The sequence below is a fragment of the Panthera onca genome, chromosome B3 (assembly GCF_046562875.1).
Source record: "Panthera onca isolate mPanOnc1 chromosome B3, mPanOnc1 haplotype 2, whole genome shotgun sequence".
Classification (NCBI taxonomy): Eukaryota; Metazoa; Chordata; class Mammalia; order Carnivora; family Felidae; genus Panthera; species Panthera onca.
In genome coordinates this window covers 99,618,229-99,642,124 of record NC_138344.1, presented here as the reverse complement: position 1 = coordinate 99,642,124, position 23,896 = coordinate 99,618,229, and the positions used below count along the sequence as shown (strand labels likewise).

Here is a 23,896-nt window from a genome sequence, read left to right as displayed (position 1 = left end):
TGAGTTTTCTACACCAGTCACTTATGATACTGACCACCCATGTAACCCAGATCTCACAGGTTAAGGGCTTAGTCCTATAAGATTGCCCTCTACTTCAGATGCCAATCATAGGGAGTAGATTCTTAGGTTGCCTACAACTTCTGTCTGACTTGGCAATAAACTGGGAGCTGTCAAAACCCCCTCCTTGCTTGTTCAATAATTTGCTGTAATGGCTCTCAGGACTCAAGAAAACACTTTGTGTACTATTACTGGTTTATTATGTGTGATAGAACTCAGGAACAGCCAAATGTAAGAGATGCATATGGCAAGGTCTGGAAGCCTTGAGCACAGGAGCTTCTGTCCTCTTGTAGTATGGGGTGTTTCACCTTCTCATTACTTAGATGTGTTCACCAGCCTGGAAGCTTTCAAGCCCTGTTATTTAGGGTTTTTATGGTGATTCCATTATGTGGGCACGATTGAGTAAATCATTGGCCACTGGTGATTGGCTTCATCTCTAGCGCAGAGGATGGGAGATGGGGCAGAAAGTTCAATCTTCTAATCATGCCTTTGTCTTTTTAGTGAGCAGCCCCCATCTTGAAGCTATCTAGGGCCCCCCAGTGATCAGTGTTTTAGCATGCAAAAAGATACTCTAGGAGTTTCCAAGGGTCTTAGAAGCTCTTCTATAAGGAACTGGGGTTAAAGACCAAGTGTTAGAACAAAGGATACTCCTAGCCCTCCTGTCACTCAGGAAATAACAAGGGTTTTAGGAATGTGTGAGGAACCAGGGGAAAAGACCAATTCTATATTTCTATGTCACTGCTAAACATTTAAAAAAAAGTCTTTTCTTAATTCAGTATATAACTGGGTTAACTTTGAACAGCTGATTACACTCTAGAATGATAATGGTGCTCATCTTTGAGGAGCTTTTAATAAAATTCTAGACTAAAGTTTAGAGATGAAATACTAAGTTTGTATGACATTCAAAAGGGATAATCATACTATTTATTTAGTAACTAGTAACTGTATATCTGGTAACTAAAATAGAATATTAAAGTTCATGCCTAGAGTGTTGCCTTAATGAACTAACAAAAACGTAAAGTCTTGATTTTACAGTTGAGGATGCTAAGCTGTGTGGAAACAAGACTGGTGAATAAGGCAGACAAATATTAAGTACCTAGCTCACTCTCTGCACATAATAAATATTTGGTAAATGTTTATGACATTGAAATGAGCTGCTTCATTTAGTTTTTTAGATAGATATGTGATAAAGACCCAGTTTATTTCTTTGGAGAGTTTAGATCCTAAATAGGGGAGATAAAACACAAATCACTTCAATAACTAGCAGAACATAATTGTTGTAATATGAGATACAGATAAAATGCCACTGAGGTTTAAAGAAGGGAAGCTCATATCTGATGGTCATGGCAGAAGGTCACGTATGGTATTTGGAAAGACTTTACAAAAAGTAGCATTTTGAGATTGTCTTGAAAAGTTAAGATTTCAGGAGGCAGAGGTAGATGAAGAAAACACTAAAATATAAATGTACTAAATGTTCCAGTTAAGACAAAGATTGCCAAGCTGAGTGCAATAACCAAACCCAAATGTATGCTATTTAGAAATGCATCTTAAAATAAAGCCAGTCTTCAGATATCTTCAAAGTATTGAAGGAAGGAAAAAGATGTATCATTAAGTGATGACCAAAAGGAGGCTGGTATAGTTATCTTACTATATCAAAGTAGACTTTAAAACAAAAAACCTTTGAGTTATCTTTGACTTTTTGTCATAACCAACCCATCAATAAACCTTTAGGTTCTACTATCAAAACTTCCCAAATCTTAGCACTTCCTGCACCTCCACTTTGACCCCTGTTGTCAAAGACCTTCATGACTTCTCATCTGGGAAACTATCATAGCCTTCTAATAATTGGCCTTTCTCTTTTCACTCTTGTCCTACTAAATTCTTCTCTATGCATAAGTCAAATGTGTCAGGTCACATTGCTACCCCTCCAAAAGGCTTCCTGTTACAGTTAGGATAAACTTGAAACTCTTCACTCTTATGGACACTGGGTTCCTCTCATTTCTTTTTCTGCCTCTCCAACCTGCTCAGTTTGTTCCTGACACCTACAAGTCATCTTTTTGTTACCTGAACCTGCTTGATGTATTATTTCTACAAGGCCTTTGCAAGTATTTTCTCTTCTGTCAGAACTCCTCTTTTCAACATACTTATATAATAGTATGCATCACTACATTGCTTCAGTTCTTTGTGCAAAGGTCACCTCCCCTCCCCCCACCAAGCCTTCCTTGATTACCTGTATAAAATGTCCTGTTACATACTATCCCTTTACTGTTTTTTTTAATTTGTGGGACTTAATGCTGCATATTAATTAGTTTTTAAAATTGTCTGTCCCTACTTTTAGAATGTAAGTTCTAAAGATAAAAATCTTTATTTGGAACTTAATTGTGCCCCCAGTGACTAGAAGAGTGACTAACATATGGTAGGTGTTCATATATGTGTTAAACGGCTGAATGGAAAAAAAACTATTGTCCTAATGTTAACCATCCCCTATGCTCTGACTTAAAAAAATTTTTTTTAGTGTTTATTTTTGAGAGAGAGAATGCAAGCAGGGGAAGGGGCGGGGTGGGGAGGACAGAGGATCTGAAGCGGACTCTATGCTGACAACAGAGGGCCCAATGTGGGGCTCAAACTCACATACCACGAGATCGTGACCTGAGCTGAAGTTGGCCACTCAACTGATTGAGCCATCCAGGTACCCCTAAAGAATTCTTTAAAAAGTTACATATGCTAAAATTCACTCTTTTTGGTTATGGCAGTATTCCAACTTTTAATTCTAATTTCTCTATTCCTGGTATTTTTTTCTGAGTATCAGTTCTCCTTTTGTAGCTTTTGAAAACAAATGTAGCTTCCCTAGTTGTCATTCTGCTTCCTCAAACTCCATTAAAATTAAATTGAATGACACACATACAAAACAGCCAACCCATTTAAAAAACAAAACCAAAACTTACAAAATCTAAAATGAAATGACTGTTTTTCTTCTAACCTTAGTTTAGTGTAAATTTTGTTGGTGGCTACCCTTTGCCCCATCTAGAAACTTCTTCATTCTTTTTATCTCCTTCTTTTTTCCTTTATTCCCTACTGCATACACATGCTCAGTCTTCTTCCCTAGTTTTACTTACTGTATTGGTGAGAAATCTCTCAAATCTCTTCTGTCCTTTTCTGCTTTACTTCAGATCTCATTCATCCTTGCCCTGTACTGACGTGATACTCGTTTAACTTCCCTGCTTATCTTTGGGTTCCCTTGCCTTCCATTACATTCATGTTGCTGTTTCTGTTGCATCATCCTCAGCAAGGGTTTATCCTTTAAAGATGCTTCATGGTCCATAATTACTGCTGGCACTGTCTTGTCTGTTTTTTGTCAGGATGAAGTGGGAAAAGTGTAAGTCAGCTCTCCTTTAAGAACCTTCTTTGATTCGACCCCAGTAACTTCTCCCTAACATTGTTTGGCCATCTATAGTTGTTGGGGAACCTGGAAAAGTCTTTCACTGGGGGCATTTGTGTTTAGGGAAGTTCTGTTAATAAAACAAAAGGGAAGGATGGATTTTGGATAAGAAACCAGCAGTGGGGCATCTGGGTGGCTCAGTCAGTTAAGCATTTGACTCTTGATTTCAGCTCAGGTCAAGATCTTGTGGTTCATGAGGTTGAGCCCCATGTTGGGCTCTACACTGACAGTGCGGGGTCTGCTTGGGATTGTCTCTCTCTCCCTGTCTCTCTCTGCCTCTCTCTCTCTCTCTCAAAATAAACAAATGTTTAAAAAGAAAAAAAAATAGAAACCAGCAGTATCTGCCGTACCTGTGTTCCAGCTGCTGAGATGCTTTCATGCTCTCAACTTACCACTTACTTCTGCTTCTTGGCTTTTGCTCATGATTTTTTGTCCTGCCTAAATGGTTTCTTTCCTTTTCTACCTGGTTACCTTGTACTTGTTCCATAAGATTGAATTAAATTTAAACTCTGAAGTATAATTAAATATAACTCTTAGGTATAGAAACAGTTTCTCTGAGGTAACCCACTTGAATAAATGAGCGATTATAGGATACAAATCAGAAAGAAAAGTAAAATAAAAAATGTGAGGGGATCCTGGGTGGCTCAGTTGGTTAAGCGCCTGACTTCGGCTCAGGCCATGATCGCACAGTTCACAAGTTCAAGCCCTGCATTGGACTCTGTGCTGACAACTCAGAGTCTGGAGCTTCCTTCAGAGTCTGTCTCCTGCTCTCTCTGCCCCTCCCCCACTCGTGCTCGCTCTCGCTCTCTCTCAAAAATAAACATTAAAAAAATTTTTTTTTAATTTGACCTGGAGACAGATTTTACTGTTTAATTTTCCTTCTTGTTTCCATAACCAAGAAACTTGACCTTTTGATATATACTCTAAACCTTAAATATAATCTTTTAAAGGTTAATTGTGTCAAAGAAGAAACATCAAGATACTGTGGAAAAGAAAAGGATTTGATGAAAGTGTATTTATTCAGGTAAACTGTTTTTGAGTGTGATAGCCAAATTAAAGCTATACTTCTAGAATATTAAAATACATAAAATATCACTAAGCCAGGATAAAGTTGTATGCATGGGGGATTATATGAAGTTTAGCAAAAGGTCTAAGTCCTAGATTTGTTATCTGAACTTTAGCTTCTTTAGCTATAAAATTAGTTAAAATAGGTATAACAGCTACCTCACAGACTTGTTTTGAATATTACATGAGAATTCTTATGTAAACTACTACTATAAGTGCCTGGAAAGTAAGCATTTAACAAAGTTAGTGTTTTGAGTAGATCTCTCAGGTCCATATTTGGGTGTGAAAGAAAGGTATTTTTGAGACATCTGCCAATGTCCCAGTTACAGATTCCTCTCCACTTTGGTCTGCTAGTCTCTCTGAAGTTTCTCAAAATCTTTTTGTCAAACTCTTGGGATTTGGCCTAAGAAGTGAGGACAGATACTGTCTCCTCAGACCAATTGCTGAGGACACTTGTTTGTCTCTCCTATTTGTCTCCTTCCCAGCCCATTTAGGGAATCTGTGTGTATGTGACAAGGAGGTTGGTAGGAAGCTGTGTTGAGACTCATGTGTTTTCATAGTTTTTTTGCCAAGTTCTGGGCCTACACTCTTCCAAGTCAACATATTTATTGAACGTATATTCAATAAATATTTGTGCATATTTTACCGTCAGCACGCTGATAGGTGAATGGGATAATGGATAACACCCAGGCTCTTAACATCAAAGAACTTACAACCTACTGTATTAGAAAGACAAGAAAAATGAGTTCCAGGGTAATATTTCTGTAATGCTTTTTTAAAATTTTTTTATAGGGGCAACATCTTACTGAGAGAATTCCCTACTGATACCTTGTTTGACGTGAATGCCATCATTGCTCATGTTCTCTTGTAAGTATAGGGGGTACTCATTCACTTATTGTTAACAATTTCTTGATTTCATTTTAGAAAACCACAACCCATTAAAATATTTTAGGGTTTTAACATTATATTCATAGGCATTAATTTCACACAAATTACTGGTCTGTCTTCCTACATAGAGGATCTAAAATTTCTTGACTGGCAAAGGATACAGATACATCTTTGTATAAAAGTAGAAGAGGGCACAGCAGGACCACATGGTCATAGTATTGCTTTTGCTTTTGAATGTACCTGTGAAGTAAGGATTTTACCAGGTAAGAAGTTTGTCTTTGCTGTTCTCACTAGGAGTTTTAAAATGTCTGGCATGCTTCTGACCCCAGCCTGATTTTTCTGGAGTCTGTAGCTCTGTGCCTGGTCAGTAGGTACAGAAACTGTGCAGATAGTCTCAACACACATTGTAGTGTTTACTGAGAGAGAGAGTGAATCTAAATTTAACTTCTATGGCATGGAGTCTTTAGACCTGGGGTTTAGGCCTATGTGGAGTCCATTTGTGCAGTCTCCTCCTGAATGAAGTCTGATACTCTCTTTGGTGACAGCTGGAAACTACAACTTCATTAGGGACACAAGTTAACGTGGACTTTTCCAGTTTAATGTTGCGCTTGGACTCTTCGCCACTAAGACCTTTGCTGACACTGAGTGTGTTTGTTTTCTGCTTGGCTCCCCTCTTTCTTCTCTCTGACTGGATTCCCATAAAAATTGGGTGAAAGTTAAACGACAAGACACAAAACTTAAAGGTGGAAGGTTGTGGTTATCACTTTGCAAATGGATACTTTTAAATGTTCCAGTACTAATTATATATTAATGAAAAGTTCTCAGAACTCACTGACAACCATGGAGTCTAAGGCCTGTAGACCAAGAAGCCAGTTGTAGAGGGTGAACAATGGCCTTTTGAAGAGGAATTCCTAAGAGCTGCTAGGCTGTGCAGAGACTTCCCCCCTAGAGAAAGGTGTCTTCAGGGTGGGGGTCATAAAAAGCTTAGCAAAGTCCTAGTTTTAATAGATATGATGCTTGTTCTCAAGAAGCTCCCTAGTTTCTGCCATTTTTACAGTGGATACCTGATGACAATCTTTGACCGAGATATGAGAGGGTGAAGAGACAGAGAAAGAAGATTCTTTGAGGGTTAGGGAGGCAATACTAAGATTTAAGATTGTCTTTGACAAGTTTGATAGCAAATCCTGGAGCAGCAGGCCCATGTTGGACAACCTGCTGACAAAGTGGTTTTAAAACAATTGGGCCTTAGTGTGGAGAGGCTGTCGATGCTGGGAACTGGTTACCCCATGCAGCTTGTGTCATTCAATCCTGCTGTAGGAGTGTCCTATTCCTAGTGCTGTGCTAATGCTGATTCATAGAATACTAATTCCACAAATAGATGATTCCCCATGTTTCTGCTATGTACCTGATACTCAGTAGGCATTGGGGATACATAATAGAAAAATATATGACTTCTGTTCTCTAGGAATTTAGTGTTTTGTTAGATACATAAACATAAAATATTATGTAGTAAGTAAAATAGAAGTTTGATGCATAAGGCTTAAGGATCCACAGCATAGAGAATGGTTACTGTGTCTAGAATGAGGGTGGATATTTGTTAAGAAGGCTTCCTGATGGATGTAGCGCTTGGGATGATTCTTAAAGGATAAGCGAAGGTTTGCTTGGTGAAGAAACAGAAGGTGGGGAGATCAGGGGACACTGTGAGCAAATGCATAGAGGTTAGAATAGTTTGGAGGGGGCAGTTTTTACTGGAGTATGAAATGTGACGCAGGACATGAGAGCAGAAAAGTAGGTATGGGGTCAGATGAAGAGATATGTGTTTACCATGTAAAGAAGTTGTGGCTTTTGGGGTAGCCACTGAAGAGTTAGGAGTTCAGCTCCAGGCCAGAATCTTTGTGTCATCTATCAGGCCTGACAACAGGCATTTACAGGCTTTGTCTGGTAGGCCTCATGGGGGAAGGTGTCCTGCCCACACCAGACTTGGTGCATGCCCACTGCATTGCAGTTTTCTAGAGAAAGTTAAGGTCTAACTACCAAGCACCTCACAGTTCCAGTCCCTGAGGCCAGACATGCTCATGGGTACACCTGTATTTTTAGCCCAAGTGTCTCTGTTCGAAGGCCTCATTATCAGGGACCTTGGCTGAGGCACCTCCTAGGTGCTTCCACTAAGACCTTATCAAGGGTCTTTGCTTGAGACACGTTTCTCCACTTAGTACCATTCCACTTCTGGCTCCTCCCCCTTTCTTTCTCCTGAGCCCCGGAGTCCATAAAGAGTCAGGAGCCATTTGTTTGGGGCCCCTGGGAATGCAATGCCTCCCTGCACCTGAACTACACCCATATGACTCTGGCCTAATGCCAACCCATGGTCAGTGGGGCAAGGAATGGAACATTGTGGAGCTGGTGCCTCTCTTTTGGCCTCTGGCTCTTGCTATCACAGTAGGTAAATAAAGGCTTGATTGTTAAGTTTGGCTCATTGTCCTAACTGACCACCTCAACACCTGATTGCTCAACAGAGGATTTTAGGCAGATAAGTGATGTGATCAGAATAGTACTTGAAAGCTTTTTCTGGTGAGTGTGAGACAGATTTGTGAAGTCCAAGCACACATAGAAACCATTGTGTGTCCATTATGTAATCTAGGGAGATAAAATAAAGATAGCAAAGAGGGGATTTTCTTTTTAATGCTTAGGAGGTGAAATTAACTGGATTTAGTAAAAGTTAATTTGCTTACAATCATAAAACTACAAACTCTAGTTAATCCCTAATCTCTTCTTTTCTGTCTTTCCAATCTCACTCTATCCCAAATCCTTTCTGATCAACATCTGAAGTAGGCAAGGAAGGACAGGTTTACAGGGGAAGAGGAATCTACTTTAACAAGGGAATGCACATCAGACCTGAGTCTAGAGTAGGCAGCTGTGGGGATTTGAGCCCTTGGGGAGTACAGGTCTAGGTGTTGTCAACATACAAGTTATCCAGGGAGCATCCTACACAAGACCAACACTTATGGGAAGAAGAAACTGAGGGGGAAAAATAAATTTCGAGAAAGAAGAATTGTAAAGAGGTAATGTCCTCATTTTAATTTAAAATGTAAGAAAAATGACTTGTGAAATATAGTATTTTACAAAAATTTTCAGTAGTGATATTTAGAATGTTGAAGGACTGTGTTAAATCGTGTGCCATATCATAGCTGCACCTTCCAAATAACCATGAGGGAAAAAAACGCCTTTCATTCTGTCATCCTACTTTTATGTGCTAAAACCATCGGTTTGAAATACCCAGTGTCTGGCAAGAGTTTCTCCCTCCTGTACTCTTTTGCAGTTACGTACTGTTCATTGAAATGAACTGCTGTTTGGTATCTTTTGCCCAGTTTTCTATCATGTTTGAACTTTATTCTTATTAACTTCTAGATACTTTATATGAGGGAAACAAACTATCTTTCCTACCCCAAGTTTGTCATTTACCTTGTGAATTTCCTTTTTAAAGAATTATCTGTGCAAATTTATCTTTTCTCTTTTGACTTGTAGATGATACGCTTTACTGTGGTTTCCTTTATGCCATTGCTACAAAGGAATTTACCCCTTTAAAAAAATGAATAGCTTTTGGTTTTTCATTTATTTATTTTTTATTTATTTTTAAAATATTTTTCCAATTTTATTTATTATTTTTTTGGTTTCAAGATTTAAAAAAAAATTTTTTTAATGTTTATTTATTATTGAGAGAGAGACAGAGCATGAGTGGGGGAGGGGCACAGAGAGAGGGAGACACAGAATCCAAAGAAGGCTCCAGGCTCCGAGCTATCAGCACAGAGCATGACATGGGGCTCGAACTCACAAACCGTGAGATCATGACCTGAGCCGAAGCTGGACACTTAACTGACTGAGCCACCCAGGTGCCCCAGTTTCAAGATTTTTAAAAAACACTTAACTGATTTTATTTATTTTCAAGTTTTTAATTTAAATTCTAGTTAGTTAATACATAGGATATTTGGCTCCATTCATGTTGTTGGAAATGGCAAGATTTCATTCTTTTTGATGGCTGAATAATATTCCATTGTGTGTATATACTACATTTTCTTTATCCATTCATCAGTTGATGGACGTTTGGGCTCTTTCCATAATTTAGCTATTGTCCTTAGTGCTGCTCTAAACATCGGGTGCATGTGCCACTTCAAATCTGTATTTTTGTATCCTCTAGGTAAGTACCTATTAGTGCAATTGCTAGGTTGTAGGGTAGATCTATTTTTAACTTTTTAAGGAACTTCCATACTGTTTTCCAGAGTGGCTGCACCAGTTTGCATTCCCATCAACAATCTAAGAGGGTTCCCCTCTCTCCACATCCTTGCCAACATTTGCTGTTTTGTGTATTGTTTTTAGCCATTCTGACAGGTGTGAAGTGATATCTCATTGTAGTTTTTTTTTTTTTAATATTTCGTTTTGAGAGACAGAGAGGAACAGCACGAGTGGGGTAGGGACAGAGAGAGGGGGAGACACAGAATCCAAAACAGGCTCCAGGATCTGTGCTGACAGCACAGAGCCTGATGCAGGGCTCAAACTCGTGAAACATGAGATGATGACCTGAGTTGAAGCCAGGCACTTAACTGACTGAGCCACCCAGGCACCCCACTCATTATACTTTTGATTTGCATTTCCCTGGTGATGAGTGATGTTGAGCATCATTTCATGTGTCTATTGGCCATCTGTGTGTCTTCTTTGGAAAAATGTCTATTCATGTCTTCTGCCCATTTCTTAACTGGATTATTTATTTTGGGGTATTGAGTTTGATAATTTCTTTATAGATTTTGAATACTAACCCTTTATCAGATTTGTCATTTACAAATATCTCCCATTCCGTAGGCTGCCTTTTAGTTTTGTTGATTGTTTTCCTTCACTGTGCAGAAGCTTTTAATCTTGATGAAGTCCTGATAGTTCATGTTTCTTTTGTTTCCCTTGCCTCCAGTGACATGTCTAGTAAGAAGTTGCTCTGGCCAAGGTCAAAGAGGTTGTTAGCTGTGTTCTCCTTTAGGATTTTGATAGTTTCCTGTCTCACATTTAGGTCTTTCATCCATTTTGAATTTATTTTTGTGTATGGTGTATGAAAAGTGGTCCAGTTTCATTTTTCTGCATGTTGCTCTCTAGTTTTCTCAACACCATTTGTTGAAGAGACTTTTTTCCATTGGATATTTTTTTCCTGCTTTGTCAAAGATTAGTTGACCATATAGTTATGGGTCCATTTATGGGTTTTCTGTTTTATGCATCTGTTTTTGTGCCAGTACCATACTGTCTTGATGACTACAGCTTTGTAATATAGCTTGAAGTCTGGAACTGTGATGTTTCCAGCTTTGCTTTACTTTTTAGGACTGGTTTGGCTATTCAAGGTCTTTTGTGGTTCCATACAAATTTTAGGATTGTTTGTTTTAGCTCTGTGAAAAATGCCTGAGGTATTTTGATAGCAGTTGCATTAAGTGTGTAGGTTGCTTTGGGTAGTATAGACATTTTAACAATATTTGTTCTTCTAATCCATGAGCATGGAATGTTTTTCCATTTGTGTACTCTTCAGTTTCTTTCATAAGTGTTCTATAGTTTTCAGAGCACAGGTCTTTTACCTTTTTGGTTAGGCTTATTACTAGGTGTCTTATTGTTTTGGTACAATTGTAAATGGGATCAATTCCTTGATTTCTCTTTCTGATGCTTCATTATTGGTGTATAGAAATGCAGGCAGTTTCTATATGTTGATTTTGTATCCTGCAACTTTACTGATTTTGTGTATCAGTCATTTGGGTTTTATACATAGAGTATCATGTTGTCTGTAAATAGCAAAAGTTTGACTTCTTCCTTACCAATATGGATGCCTTTTATTTCATTATGTTGTCTGATTGCTAAGGCTTAAGACTTCCAATACTAGGTTAAATTACAGTGATGAAAGTGGACATCCCTGCCTTGTTCCTGACCGTACAGTAAAAGCTCTCAGTGTTTCCCCATTGAAGGTAATAGCTGTGGGTCTTTCATATATGACCTTTATGATGGTGAGGTATATTCCCACTATCCCACTTTGTTGAGGGTTTTTATCAAGAATGGATGCTGTTTGGACTCACTGCTGTCAGCACAGAGCTTGCTTCAGATCCTCTGTATCCCCCCCTCCCCCTCCCCCACTTATGTGCGCTCTCTTTCTTTCTCTCTCTCTCCCTCTCTCAAAAATAAACATTAAAAAAAAAAGAATGGATACTGTATTTTGATGTATGCTTTTTCTGCATCTATTGAGAAGATCATATGGTTCTTATCCTTCCTTTTATTAGGTGTTTCACATTGATTGATTTGCAAGCTACTCTTGTAGCCCAGGAATAAATCCCACTTGATCATGCTGAATTATTCTTTTAATGTACTGTTGGGTTCAACTTGCTAGTATTTATTGAGAATTTTTGCATTCATGTTCATCAGGAATATTGGTTTGTAGTTGTCTTTTTTAGTGGGGTCTTTGGTTTTGGTATCAGGGTAATGCTGGCCTTATAGAATGAGTTTGGATATTTTCCTTCCTTTTCTATTTTTTGAAATAGTTTGAGAAGAATAGATATTAACTCTTCTTTAAATATTTGGTAGAATTTGCCCAAGGACAAATCTGGCTCTGGACCATTCTTTGTTGGGAGATTTTTGATTACTGATTCAATTTCATTCCTGGTTATCAGTCTGTTCAAATTTTCTATTTCTTCCTGTTTCAGTTGGTAGTTTATATGTTTTTTGGAATTTATCCATTTCTTCCACATTGCTCAATTTGTTGGCATATGATTTTTCATAATATTCTCTCACAATTGTTTATATATCTGTGACCTGTCTCATTCATGATTTTATTTATTTGGGTCCTTTCTCTTTCTTTTTGATAAGTATGGCTAGGGGATTATCAGTTTTATTAATTTTTTCAAAAAATCATCTCCTGGTTTCATTGATCTATTCTGCTGGGGGTTTTTTTTGTTGTTGTTTCTATATCATTTATTTCTGCTGTAAGCTTTATTATTTCCCTTCTGCTGGCTTTAGGCTTCATTTGTTGTCCTTTTTCTAGCTCCTTTAGGTGTGGTTGATTTTTCTTGCTTGTTGAGGTAGGCCTGTATTGCTATATATATACTTCTCTCTTATGACAACTTTTGCTGTATCCCAAGGTTTTAGGACCATCCTGTTTTAATTTTCATATGTTTCCACGTATTTTTTATTTTCTTTCTAATTTCCTGGTTGACACATTCATTCTTTAGTGGGATATTCTTTAGTCTCCATATATTTGTGGACTTTCTAAATTTTTTCTTGTGATTGACTTCACGTTTCATAGCATTGTGATAGGAAAATATGCATGGTATCATCTCATCTCAATCTTTTTGTACTGGTTGAGGCCTAGTATGTGATTTGTGACCTAGTATGTGATCTGTTATGGAGAAGGTCTCATGTGCCCTTGAAAAGAATGTGTATTCTGCTATTTTAGGATGAAATGTTCTGAACATATCTGTTAAGTCCATCTGGTCCAGTGTGTCATTCAAAGTCATTGTTTCCTTGTTGATTTTCTGCTTAGATGATCTGTCCATTGATACAAGTGCAGTGTTAAAGTCCCCTACTATTACTATATTATTTTCAATGAGTTTCCTTATGTTTGTTATTAATCGATTAATATATTTGGGTGCTATCAAGTTGGGGGTATAAATATTTACAATTGTTAGCTCTTCTTGTTGAATTGACCCCATTATTATGATATAGTACCCTTCTGCATCTCCTGGTACAGTCTTTGGCTTAAAATCTAGTTTGTCTGGTATAATTATGGTTACTCTGGCTTTCTTTTGACACTAGATGGTTCTCCATTCCCTCACATTTGATCTGCAGGTGTCTTTAGGTCTAAAATGAGTCTCTTATAGGCAGCGTATAGATGGGTCTTTTTTCTTTTTGTTTTTCCATTCACACACTGTATGTCTTTTGATTGGAGCATTTAGTACATTTACATTCAGAGTGATTATGGGTAGTTATGAATGTAGTGCCACTTTATTACTTGTTTTTTCATTTCTGGAGATTTTCTCTTTTCCTTTCTAGTCTTGGTCACCCTTGGTCTTCTTTTCCACTCAGAGAGTCTCCTTTAATATTTCCTGCAGGACTGGTTTAGTGGTTATGAACTCCTTTACTTTTTGTTTTCTGGAAAACCCTTTTATCTCTCTTTCTATTCTGAATGACAGCCTTGCTGGATAGAGTATTCTTGGCTGCATATTTTCCCCATTCAGTATGTTGAATATATAATGCCACTCCTTTCTTGCCTGCCAAGTTTCTGTGGAGAGATCTGTTGCTAACCTTATTTGTCTTCCCTTGTAATTTAGGGACTTCTTTTGTCTTGCTGCTATTAGGGTTTTTTCTTTGTGTCTATATCTTGCAAATTTAACTATGATATGTCTTGGTGTTGGCCTACTGTTTATTTATTTATTTTGTTTATTTTGATGAGAGTTCTCTGTGCCTCCTGGATTTGGATGTCTGCTACCTTCCACAGATAGGGAAGTTTTCAGCTATCATTTCCTCAAATAAACCTCTGCCCCCTTTTCCCTCTCTTCTTTTATGACTCCTATGATATGAATGATATTACACTTTATGAAGTCACTGAGTTCCCTAAGTCTACATTCATGATCTAATATTTTTCTTTTCCTCTTCTTTTTACCTTCATTATTTTCCATAATTTTATCTTCTATATCATTTATTCATTCCTTTGCTTCTATCCTTGTAGTCACTACATCCAGTTGGTTTCAAATCTCAGTTATTGTATTTTTCACTTTGGCCTGATTAGTTTTTAGGTCTTTTATCTCTGTGGTAAGGGATTCCCTAGTGTCTTTTCTGCTTTTCTCAAGCCCCGCTAGTATCTTTATGATTATTGCTTTATGTTCTAGATTAGGCATATTACTTATGTCTGTTTCGATTAGATCCCTGGCCATGACCTTTTCTGGCATTTTGTCTAGGTCTCTTATTCTGTGTTTTAGGAAAGCCTGTTATGTTTCCTGCTCCTGAGAATAATGGCTTTATGAAGAAGCTGTCATATACTGTCCAGAGCCTGATGCTTCAGGATGTGTGTCTGTTGTATGTGCTTGAGTACTCTGCTGCTGTGTTTTATGGCTCTTTTCTCAGGTCAGTCCTCCCAGAGTTTCTCCTTGCCTGCAGCAGGGAAGTGTTTGGACCTTGGCCAGAGTGTGGCGAGTTTTAACTAGGTGTGCTCTAATCTCCTTGTTTAATGAGACCTGATGCTATTTCCACTAGAGTTGAAGTTTTGCAAAACTCTATGGTTAGTAGACCTGGTGCATGCAGGGGATTTGTGCTGATCTTTGGGGGATGAGCCTACTGCTGGGGTTCTCAGGCACACTTACCTAAGAAATAACACCAGCAGAGTACAGTGGGGGTGAGGGATAGGGATTGGTGTTAAGTGGTTTAGGCTGCCACTGTTCTTGCTGTACTGCTTAGTGAAGTTAGTTTATGCTGAGGGGTTGGGGAGGGATATGGTGCCAGCCTCTTCTCTCATCTCTAGAGAGGGAAGTTTGAGCCCACTGCTATCTGGGAAGCCCTTCCAGAAGTGTGAACAATCTCCTCTCATATGTCCCAGGCATCTCTCAGATCCCTGGCTGTGTCTAGGCTGTCTGCCCACCTAGCGGTACATTGCACCTTGGGGTCTATCCAACCAGGCCACTGAGTTTTAAAACTCCAAACTGTAGGGATGTGGCATGGTGGGAAGCTATACCGGTCCTCTGGGGGAGGGTGTAGCCACTCTGGAACTGATGCAGGTCTGTCCCGGAAGGACAGTCATATCAAAGCACGGAGTTGTGGAGTTTGGAGGAAAGCACAGCAAAAAGCTGGTGTTCCGGTTAGTCACCCTCAGCAGGTGTCTCTGCACCTATGCTGAGAGGCGTGGAAGGGAAATGGTGGCTGCTGGCTCTTTTGTCCCCAGAATGGCACTGCCACGTCTCCCAGGTATGCTCCAAGAATGGGGAACCGTCTCTCGCACTGAGTCCAAGGGGATCCTCAGATCCCACCATCTGCTCCTAGGCTATCTGCCCTTATTCACAGGAATACTGTAGCACCTGATGGGCTCCGCATCAGTCCTGCCAAGGACCTCCAAAACTCCTCCAGTCTTTGAGCCCCACTGGTCACAAAAGCTCACAAAAGCAGTCCCTCTCATTTTCCCAAAGGTTTTGGGGAAGTGTTTTCCTTGTGTGAACCCCTGTGCGCTCCTCTGTCTCTGTCTGTCTGAACTCTGTCCGTGACCAGAGCTCCTTCCCTCTGCAGCACCTGCCATCTGTTTCTCCCCCAAACTATGTCTCTGAACTTTCTACCTTCCCTGATGTGGCTCTTCTCCCCCACTCACTTTGCACTTTATTCTGTCAGTCCTCAGGTCAACTTCTTGGGTATTTACAATGATTTGATATGTATCCAGCTGTGTTCCAGGGATGAGGCAAGCCTAGGGTCCTCCTGCTATTCCATCATCTTAGGTCCTTCTCCATTTTTTCCAGTTTTAGAATTTTGTGCAAAACAAACAACTTTAGTGAAAAGAAGAATTAGTAAATCAAACCTAGGTTTTGCAATTTGTAAATTTCTGCCTATGGCACTAGGAATTATCTCTGAGATATGGTTGCTAGTGTAAAAGACACCACTACCAGTCTCTTACCCTTTCAGGTTTAGAGGATGACCTAGATTTTGTTTTTTTAGAGCAGTTTTAGGTTTAGAGAAAAGTGAGCACATAGTGAAGAGAATTCTGGTATACCTCCTTTCTCCTTTGTATTCATTTTCCCTCATTAACATTTTGCATTAGTGTGGTACATTTGTTATAGTTAATGAATGAATAATGACACATTAACAAAAGTACATAGTTTATATTAGGATTCATGCTTTCTGTTGTACAGTTCTGTGAGTTTTGACAAATGTATAATGACATGTATTCACCATTACAGTATCAAACAGAATAGTTTCACTAGCCTAAAAAAGTCTCCTGTGCTTCACCTATTTATCCCTCTCTTCCACTCCCCAACCACTAATCTTTTACTGTCTCTGTGGTTTTGCCTTTTCCAGAGTGTCATATAGTTGGAATCATACAGACGTAGCCTTTTCAGATTGACTACTTTTACTTAGCAATATGTATTTAATGTTCCTCCATGTCTTTTCATGGTCTGATGGCCCATTTCTTTTTTTTTTAATTTTAATTACAGTGTAATTAACATATAGTGCTATATTAGTTTCAGATGTACAATGTAGTGATTCAGCAATTCCATATATCACCTGGTGCTTATCACAGGTGCACTCCTTAATCTCCATCACCTATTTCTCCCATCCCCCCCCCCCACCCCCCCCCCCCCCACTCTGGTAACCATCAGTTTGTTGTTTATAGTTAAGCATCTGTTTCTTGGTTTCTCTCTTTTTTTCCACTTTACTTTTTTGTTTCTTAAATTCCACCTATGAGTGAAATCACATGGTATCTGTCTTTCTCTGACTTAATTTCACTTAGCATAATACTCTCTAGCTCCGTCTATGTTGTTGCAAATGACAGGATTTCATTCTTTTTATGGCTGAATGATATTCCATTGTATGTATATATCACCTCTTCTTCCATTCAACTATTGATGGACACTTGGGCTGCTTCCATAATTTGGCTGTTGTAAATAATGCTGCAATAAACACTGGGGTGCATGTATCCCTTTGAACTAGTGTTTTTGTATTCTTTTGGCTAAATACCTAATAGTGTAATTACGGGATTGTAGGATAGTTCTATTTTAAATTTTAAACAGTCGCTGCACCAGTTTGCTTTCCTGCCAACGTGTACAAGGGTTCCTTTTTCTCCACATCCTTGTCATACTTGTTGTTTCTTGTGTTTTTGATTTTAGCCATTCTGACAGACGTGAGGTGATATCCCACTGTCATTTTGATTTGCATTTCTCTGATGATGATGTTGAGCATCTTTTCATGTGTTTGTTGGCCATCTGCATATCTTCTTTAGAGAAACGTCTGTCCATTTCTTCTGGATGGCTCATTTCTTTTTATCACTAAATAGTATCCCATCATATAGTTATACCACTGTTTGTTTATCCATTCACCTATTGAAGACATCTTGGTTGATTCTAAGTTTCAGCATTTATGAATAAAGCTTCTGAAAATGTTGGTGTGTAACTTTTTTTAAATGGATGATGTTTTCAACTAATTTAGGTAAGTACTTAGGGGTATGATTTCTAGATCATATGGGAAGATTATGTTTAGCTTTGTAAGAAACTGCCAGTCTGTCTTCCAAAGTGGCTGTAGTATTTTGTAGGAGCACTTGCAATGAATGGGTTCCTCTTGCTCCATATCCTTGTCAGCATTTGGTATTGTCAACTTTTTAGAAAATTTTAGCCATTCCAATTGTTGTGGTATCTCATTGTTTTAATTTGCAATTTTGTAATTACATATGATGTTGAGCATGTTTCAATAATGCTTATTTGCCATCTGTATATATTTTTTTTGGTGGGGTATCTATTTAGATCTTTTGCCCATATTTTAACTGGGTTGTTTTCTTTTGGTTGAGTTTTGTGGCTTTTTGACAACCAAGAATCTCTATTTTTTATTTTTTAATTTTTAATTTTATTTTTTTACTGAAGTATAATTGACATATAATATCCTATTAGTTTTTGGCATACATTATAGTGATTTGGTATTTTTATATGTTGCAAAATTATTCCAACAATGAGTCTAATTGCCACCTGTCACATGTAAAGTTATTATAATACTGTTGACTACTGTCAGCATGTTACACAATACGTCTCCATGACTTAATTTTTTTTGCTGTAGCACTTTATTTTCCTGACCTAGTGATGTGTTGGTGGGGCCTAATGTTCTCATATGACAGTAGAAAACCAAAATTTGTTGTCCTATTTTTTTTTTTTTTTTTGATGTTTATTTATTTTTGAGAGAGAAAGCACAAGCAGGGGAGGGGCAGAGAGAGAGGGAGACACAGAATCTGAAGTAGGCTTCAGGCTCTGATCTGTCAGCACAGAGCCCGACACGGGGCTCGAACTCACAAACTGTGAGATCATGACCTGAACCGAAGTTGGACACTTAACCAACTGAGCCACCCAGGCGCCCCTGTTGTCCTGTCTTAAAGAATTGAGAATTGTGTATAAAAACCTTACATAAATTAAAAGGATGAGTAAACTTACAGTTGTAAATGCAAACCGTTTTCCACCTCAAGGCAATTATCAGCCCACAGGGTTTTGGCAGGAAAACACTGGATAAGAAAGGAAAGTGGGTCCTAAGGCTTGGACCTTCCCAACTCTGTCAGACCAGCAAGATAGAAATGGCAACTGGTTCAGGACACTTGCCAGCCTCAAGAGAAATCCTAGAATAGGCAGCTGTTACACATTAATACTCTGCACAGATCAAGAACCTCATGGTCTCACAGATTCTCATCAAACCAATGAATTTCTCTTTCCATGACTTTATTTTACAACTGGAAGTTTGTACTTTTTAATCCCCTTCACCTATTTTGCCCATCCTTTAACCCCTACCCCTTTGTGTCTGTTTTATTCTTTTGGTTTTTTTTTAGATTCCACATATAAGTGAAATCATATGGTATTTGTCTTTCTCTGATTTACTTCACTTAGCATAATACTCTCTAAGTCCATCCATGTTGTCTCAAATGGTAAGATTTCATTCTGTTTTATGACTGAGTAATATTACATTGTGTGTGTGTGTCACATTTTTTAAAATCCATTCATCTATCCATAAACCCTTAGATTGCGTCTGTATCTTGGCTACTGTAATAATGCTGCAATGAATATTGGAGTACATATATTCTTTTGGATTGGTGTTTTTGTTTCCTTCAGATAAATACCCAGAGGTGGAATTTCTAGATCATATGGTAGTTCTATTTTTTTTTTTTTTTAACGTTTGTTGTTTATATATTTATTTAGAGAGAAGGAGAGAGAGACATAGAGAGTAAATAGAGGAGGGACAGAGAGAGAGGGAGACAGAGAATCCCAAGCAGGCTCCCTGCAGTCAGCACAGAGCCTGATACAGGGCTCGAATTCACCAACCGCAAGATCATGACCTGAACTGAAATTGAGATTTGGATGCTTAACCCACTGACCCACCCAGGCACCCCTGGTAGTTCTATTTTTAACTTTCTGAGGAGCCTCTGTTCTCCATAGTGGCTGTACCAATTTACATTCCCACCAAGAATCTACAGGGATCCTTTTTCTCCACATCTTCATGAGCACTTTTTGTTGTTGTTGTTGTCTTTTTGATAATAGCCAGTCTGACAGATGTGAGGTGATATTGTAGTTTTGATTGTCATTTCCCTGATCATTAGTGATGTTGAGCATCTTTTCATGCACCTGATTGTAGGTCTTCTTTGGAAAGATGTCTACTCAAGTACACTACCCATTTTTAAATTGGGTTATTTGGGTTTTTTTTTTAATGTTTATTTTTGAGAGAGAGACAGACAGACAGAAAGACAGACTGGGAGTCAGTCATCAGGGGAGGGGCAGAGAGAGAGGGAGACACAGAATCCGAAGCAGGCTCCAGGCTCTGAGCTGTCAGTACAGAGCCAGACACAGGGCTCAAACCCACAAACCGTGAGATCATGACCTGAGCTGACATCAGACACTTAATCGACTGAGCCACCCAGGCATCCTGGTGGGTTTTTCTTTTTTTTTTTTTGATTTTGAGTTGTATAAGTTCTTTTATATATTTTAGATATGAGCTCCTTATTGGATGTATGATTTGCAGATATTTTGTTCCATTCAGTAGGTTGTCTTTTCCTTTTGCTGATGATATTCTTTGCTGTGTAAAAGCTTTTTTGTTTGATCTAATCCCATTTGTTTGTTTTAGCTTTTGTTGCTTTTGCCTGAGGGGACTAGTCCAAAAGACAGATATCAAAGAGCTTACTGACTATGTTTTCTTCTAGGAGTTCTGTGATTCCAGGTCTTACATTCAAATCTTTAATCCATTTTGAATTTATTTTGGTACATGGTATAAGATGATGGTCCAGTTTTATTCTTTTGCATGTAGCTGTCAGTTTTCCCAACACCATTTAAGAGTTCTTTTGTGTTTTATGAATACAAATATTTTATCAGACCTGTCACAAATATTTTCTCCCAGGCTTGGCTTATTTTTCATTCTCTCAGCAGTATCTTTTGCAAAGTAGGAGTTTTGTTTATTTGTTTGTTTTTGAGAGAGAGAAAGAGTAGGGGAGGGGCACAGAGAGAGGGAGAAATAGAATCTTATGCAGGCTTCACACCCATTATGGAGCCCCATGTGGGGCTTGGTCATGGGCTCAATCCCATGACCTTGAGATTATGACCTGAGCTGAAATCAAGAGTCGGATCTTTGATATTCAGGAGAGTCAAGATGGCAGAAAAGTAGGGAAACCAGAATTTCCCTTGTCCCTCAAATACATTATTGAGGTCAAAACACTTGGAATTCCAGGAATCCATGTTACAGAATGACAGAAACATCTCCATGGGTGTACAGAGACAGCTTGGTGGGACAGAGGTGCATGTTTGCAAATTGGGAGAGATAAAACGGGCAGTGTAGGCATGGAACAGGGGAACCCCTTTGATGGAGAGACAAAAGGAGGAGAAAGAGAGGCTGTGGAAGTGTGGGATTGTATTTTGACATGAGAAAAACCTCTCTGGATGATGGACTGAGGAACAAAAAATACAGAGAGAATCAGTTTCTACCTTGTAAACAGCCTTAGGAATGAAGATCAGTTTTCAGGGTTGCATGACTTTCTCCAGACCAGAGCCAGTCATATGCTTGTGGAAAATGATGAAGCTGAGAAAAAGAGGGATAGGAAATTACTAGACCATGAGGGGAGAATTAGAGACCTAAGTGATTCAATGAAATGCAATAATATTCATATATAGGAATTCCAGAAGAAGAAGAGAGAAAGAAAAGGGCAGAGGGTTTCTTTGAACAAATTATAGCTGAGAACTTCCCTAATCTGGGGAAGAAAGCAGACATCCAAGTCCAGGAGGCACTGAGAACTCCCTTCAAATTCAAAAACAGATGAACACCATGACATATCATAATGAAACTGGCAAAATACAAAGATAAGAGAGAATTCTGAAAGCAGCTAGGGTTAAATGGCCTTAACCTACATAAGGGTAGTAGCAGACCTGTCTACTGAAATTTGGCAGGCCATAAGGGAGTGGCAGGAAATATTCAATGTGCTGAATAGGAAAAATATGCAGCCAAGAATCCTTTATCTAACAAGGCTGTCATTCAGAATAGAAGAAATAAAGGCTTTCCCAGACAAACAAAAACTAAAGCAGTTCATGACCACTAAATCAGCCCTGCTGGAAATCCTAAGGGGGAGCTCTGTGAGTGGAAAGCAGCAAAGACTACAAAGGACCAGAGACATCACCACAAGCACAAAACCTACAGATAATGACACAAATCCATATTATTCAATAATCACTCTGAATGTAAATAGACTAAATACCCCAGTCAAAATATATAGGGTATCAGAATGGATAAAAACCAAAGACCCATCTCTATGCTGCCTACAAGAGACTCATTTTAGGCCTGAAGACACCTGCAGATTGAAAGTGAGGGGATGGAGAACCATCTAATGCTACTGGAAGTCAAAAGAAATCTGGGGTAGCCATACATATATCAGACAAACTAGATTTTAAACTAAGGACTGTAACAAGAAATGAAGAAAGTCATGATATAATAATTAAGGGGTCTACCCATCAAATAGAGCTAACAATTATAAATGTTTATGCCCCCAGCATGGAGTACCTGAATATATAAATCAATTAATCACAAACATAAGCAAACTTATTGACAATAATACTGTAATTATTGATAATAATACTGTAAGACTTTAATATTCCACTTATAGTAGTGGACAGATCATGTAGGCAGAAAATTAATTGGGAAACAATGGCCTTCAAGGATACACTGGAGCAGTCGGATTTAGCAGATATATTCAGAAGTTTTCATCCAAAAGCAGTAGAGTACACATTCTTCTCGAGTGCACATGGAGCATTTTCCAAAATAGATCGTGTACTGAGTCACAAAACAGCCCTCAACAAATATAAAAGGATTGAGATATTTTATATTTATGTATATTTTCAGTTCACAACACAATGAAACTTGAAATCAATGTCAAGAAAAACTTTGGAAAGCCTCCAAATACATCGAGATTAAAGAACATCCTACTAAAGAATGAATGGGTCAACCAGGAAATTAAAGAAGAAATTAAAAAATGTATGGAAGCAAATGAACACATGATAGCCCAAACCCTTTGGGATGCAGCAAAGACAGTCTTAAGAGGAAAATACATTGCAATCCAGGCCTATCTCAACAAGCAAGAAAGATCCCAAGTATAGAACCTAACCTCACACCTAAAGGAACTAGAAACAGAGCAGCAAAGAAAAGCCCAAAGCCAGCAGAAGAAGAGAAATAATAAAGATTAGAACAGATAATATAGAATCCAAAAACAGTAGAACAGATTGATGTGTCTAAGAGCTGGTTTTTTTGAAAGAGTAAAATTGATAAGCCCCTAGCCAGACTTCTCAAAAAGAAAATAGAGAGGACCCAAATAGATAAAACCATGAATAAAAGAGGAGAGAGAGATCACAATCAACACCACAGAAATACAAATGATTATTAGAGAATACTATGAAAAATTATATGCCAACAAACTGGACAATCTGGAAGAAATGGACAAATTCCTAGACACCCACACACTACCAGAACTCAAACAGGAGGAAATAGAAAATTTGAACAGACCCATAATCAGTGAAGAAATTGAATCGGTTATCAAAAATCTGCCAACAAGTAAGAGTCCTGGACCAGATGGCTTCCCAGGGAAATTCTATGAGACATTTAAAGCAGAGTTAATACCTATTCTTCTCAAGCTGTTCCAAAAAATAGAAACAGAAGGAATGCTTCTCAACTCATTCTATGAAGCCACCATTACCTTGATTCCCAAGCCAGAAAGAGACCCCACTAAAAAGGAGAATTACAGGCCAATATCCCTGATGACTGTGGATGGAAACATTCTCAACAAGATACTAGCAAATCGAATTCAACACTATATTAAAAGAATTATTCACCACCATCAAGTGGAATTCATTCCTGGGCTATAGGGTTGGTTCAGTATTCACAAATTGATACATCACATTAATAGAAGAAAGGGTAAGAACCATATGATCCTGTCAATAGATGCAGAGTAAGTATTTGACAAAGTACAGCATCCTTTCTTAATAAAAACCCTCAAGAAAGTCGGGATAGAAGGAACATACCTAAACATCATAGAAGCCATTCATGAAAAGCCCACAGCTAATATCATGCTTAATGAGGAAAAACAGAGAGCTTTCACTCTGAGATCAGGAACACGACAGGGATGTCTACTGTCACCACTGTTTGACATAGTGTTGGAAGTCCTAGCATAAGCAGTCAGACAACAAAATGAAATGAAAA

At 38.4% G+C, this 23,896-nt stretch overlaps 1 protein-coding gene across 3 annotated transcripts in view; it reads left to right on the top strand.

Moving 5' to 3' along the window:
* Positions 1 to 23,896, top strand: part of TXNDC16 (thioredoxin domain containing 16) — a 136,381-nt gene that overhangs the window by 12,409 nt on the left and 100,076 nt on the right. For all 3 annotated transcript variants that reach the window (XM_060619850.3, XM_060619852.3, XM_060619849.3), the window contains exons 5-6: positions 4,447 to 4,520; positions 5,354 to 5,428. In XM_060619850.3, coding sequence (XP_060475833.3) covers positions 4,447 to 4,520; positions 5,354 to 5,428 — 149 coding nt within the window. The remainder of the gene's footprint in view (positions 1 to 4,446; positions 4,521 to 5,353; positions 5,429 to 23,896) is intronic.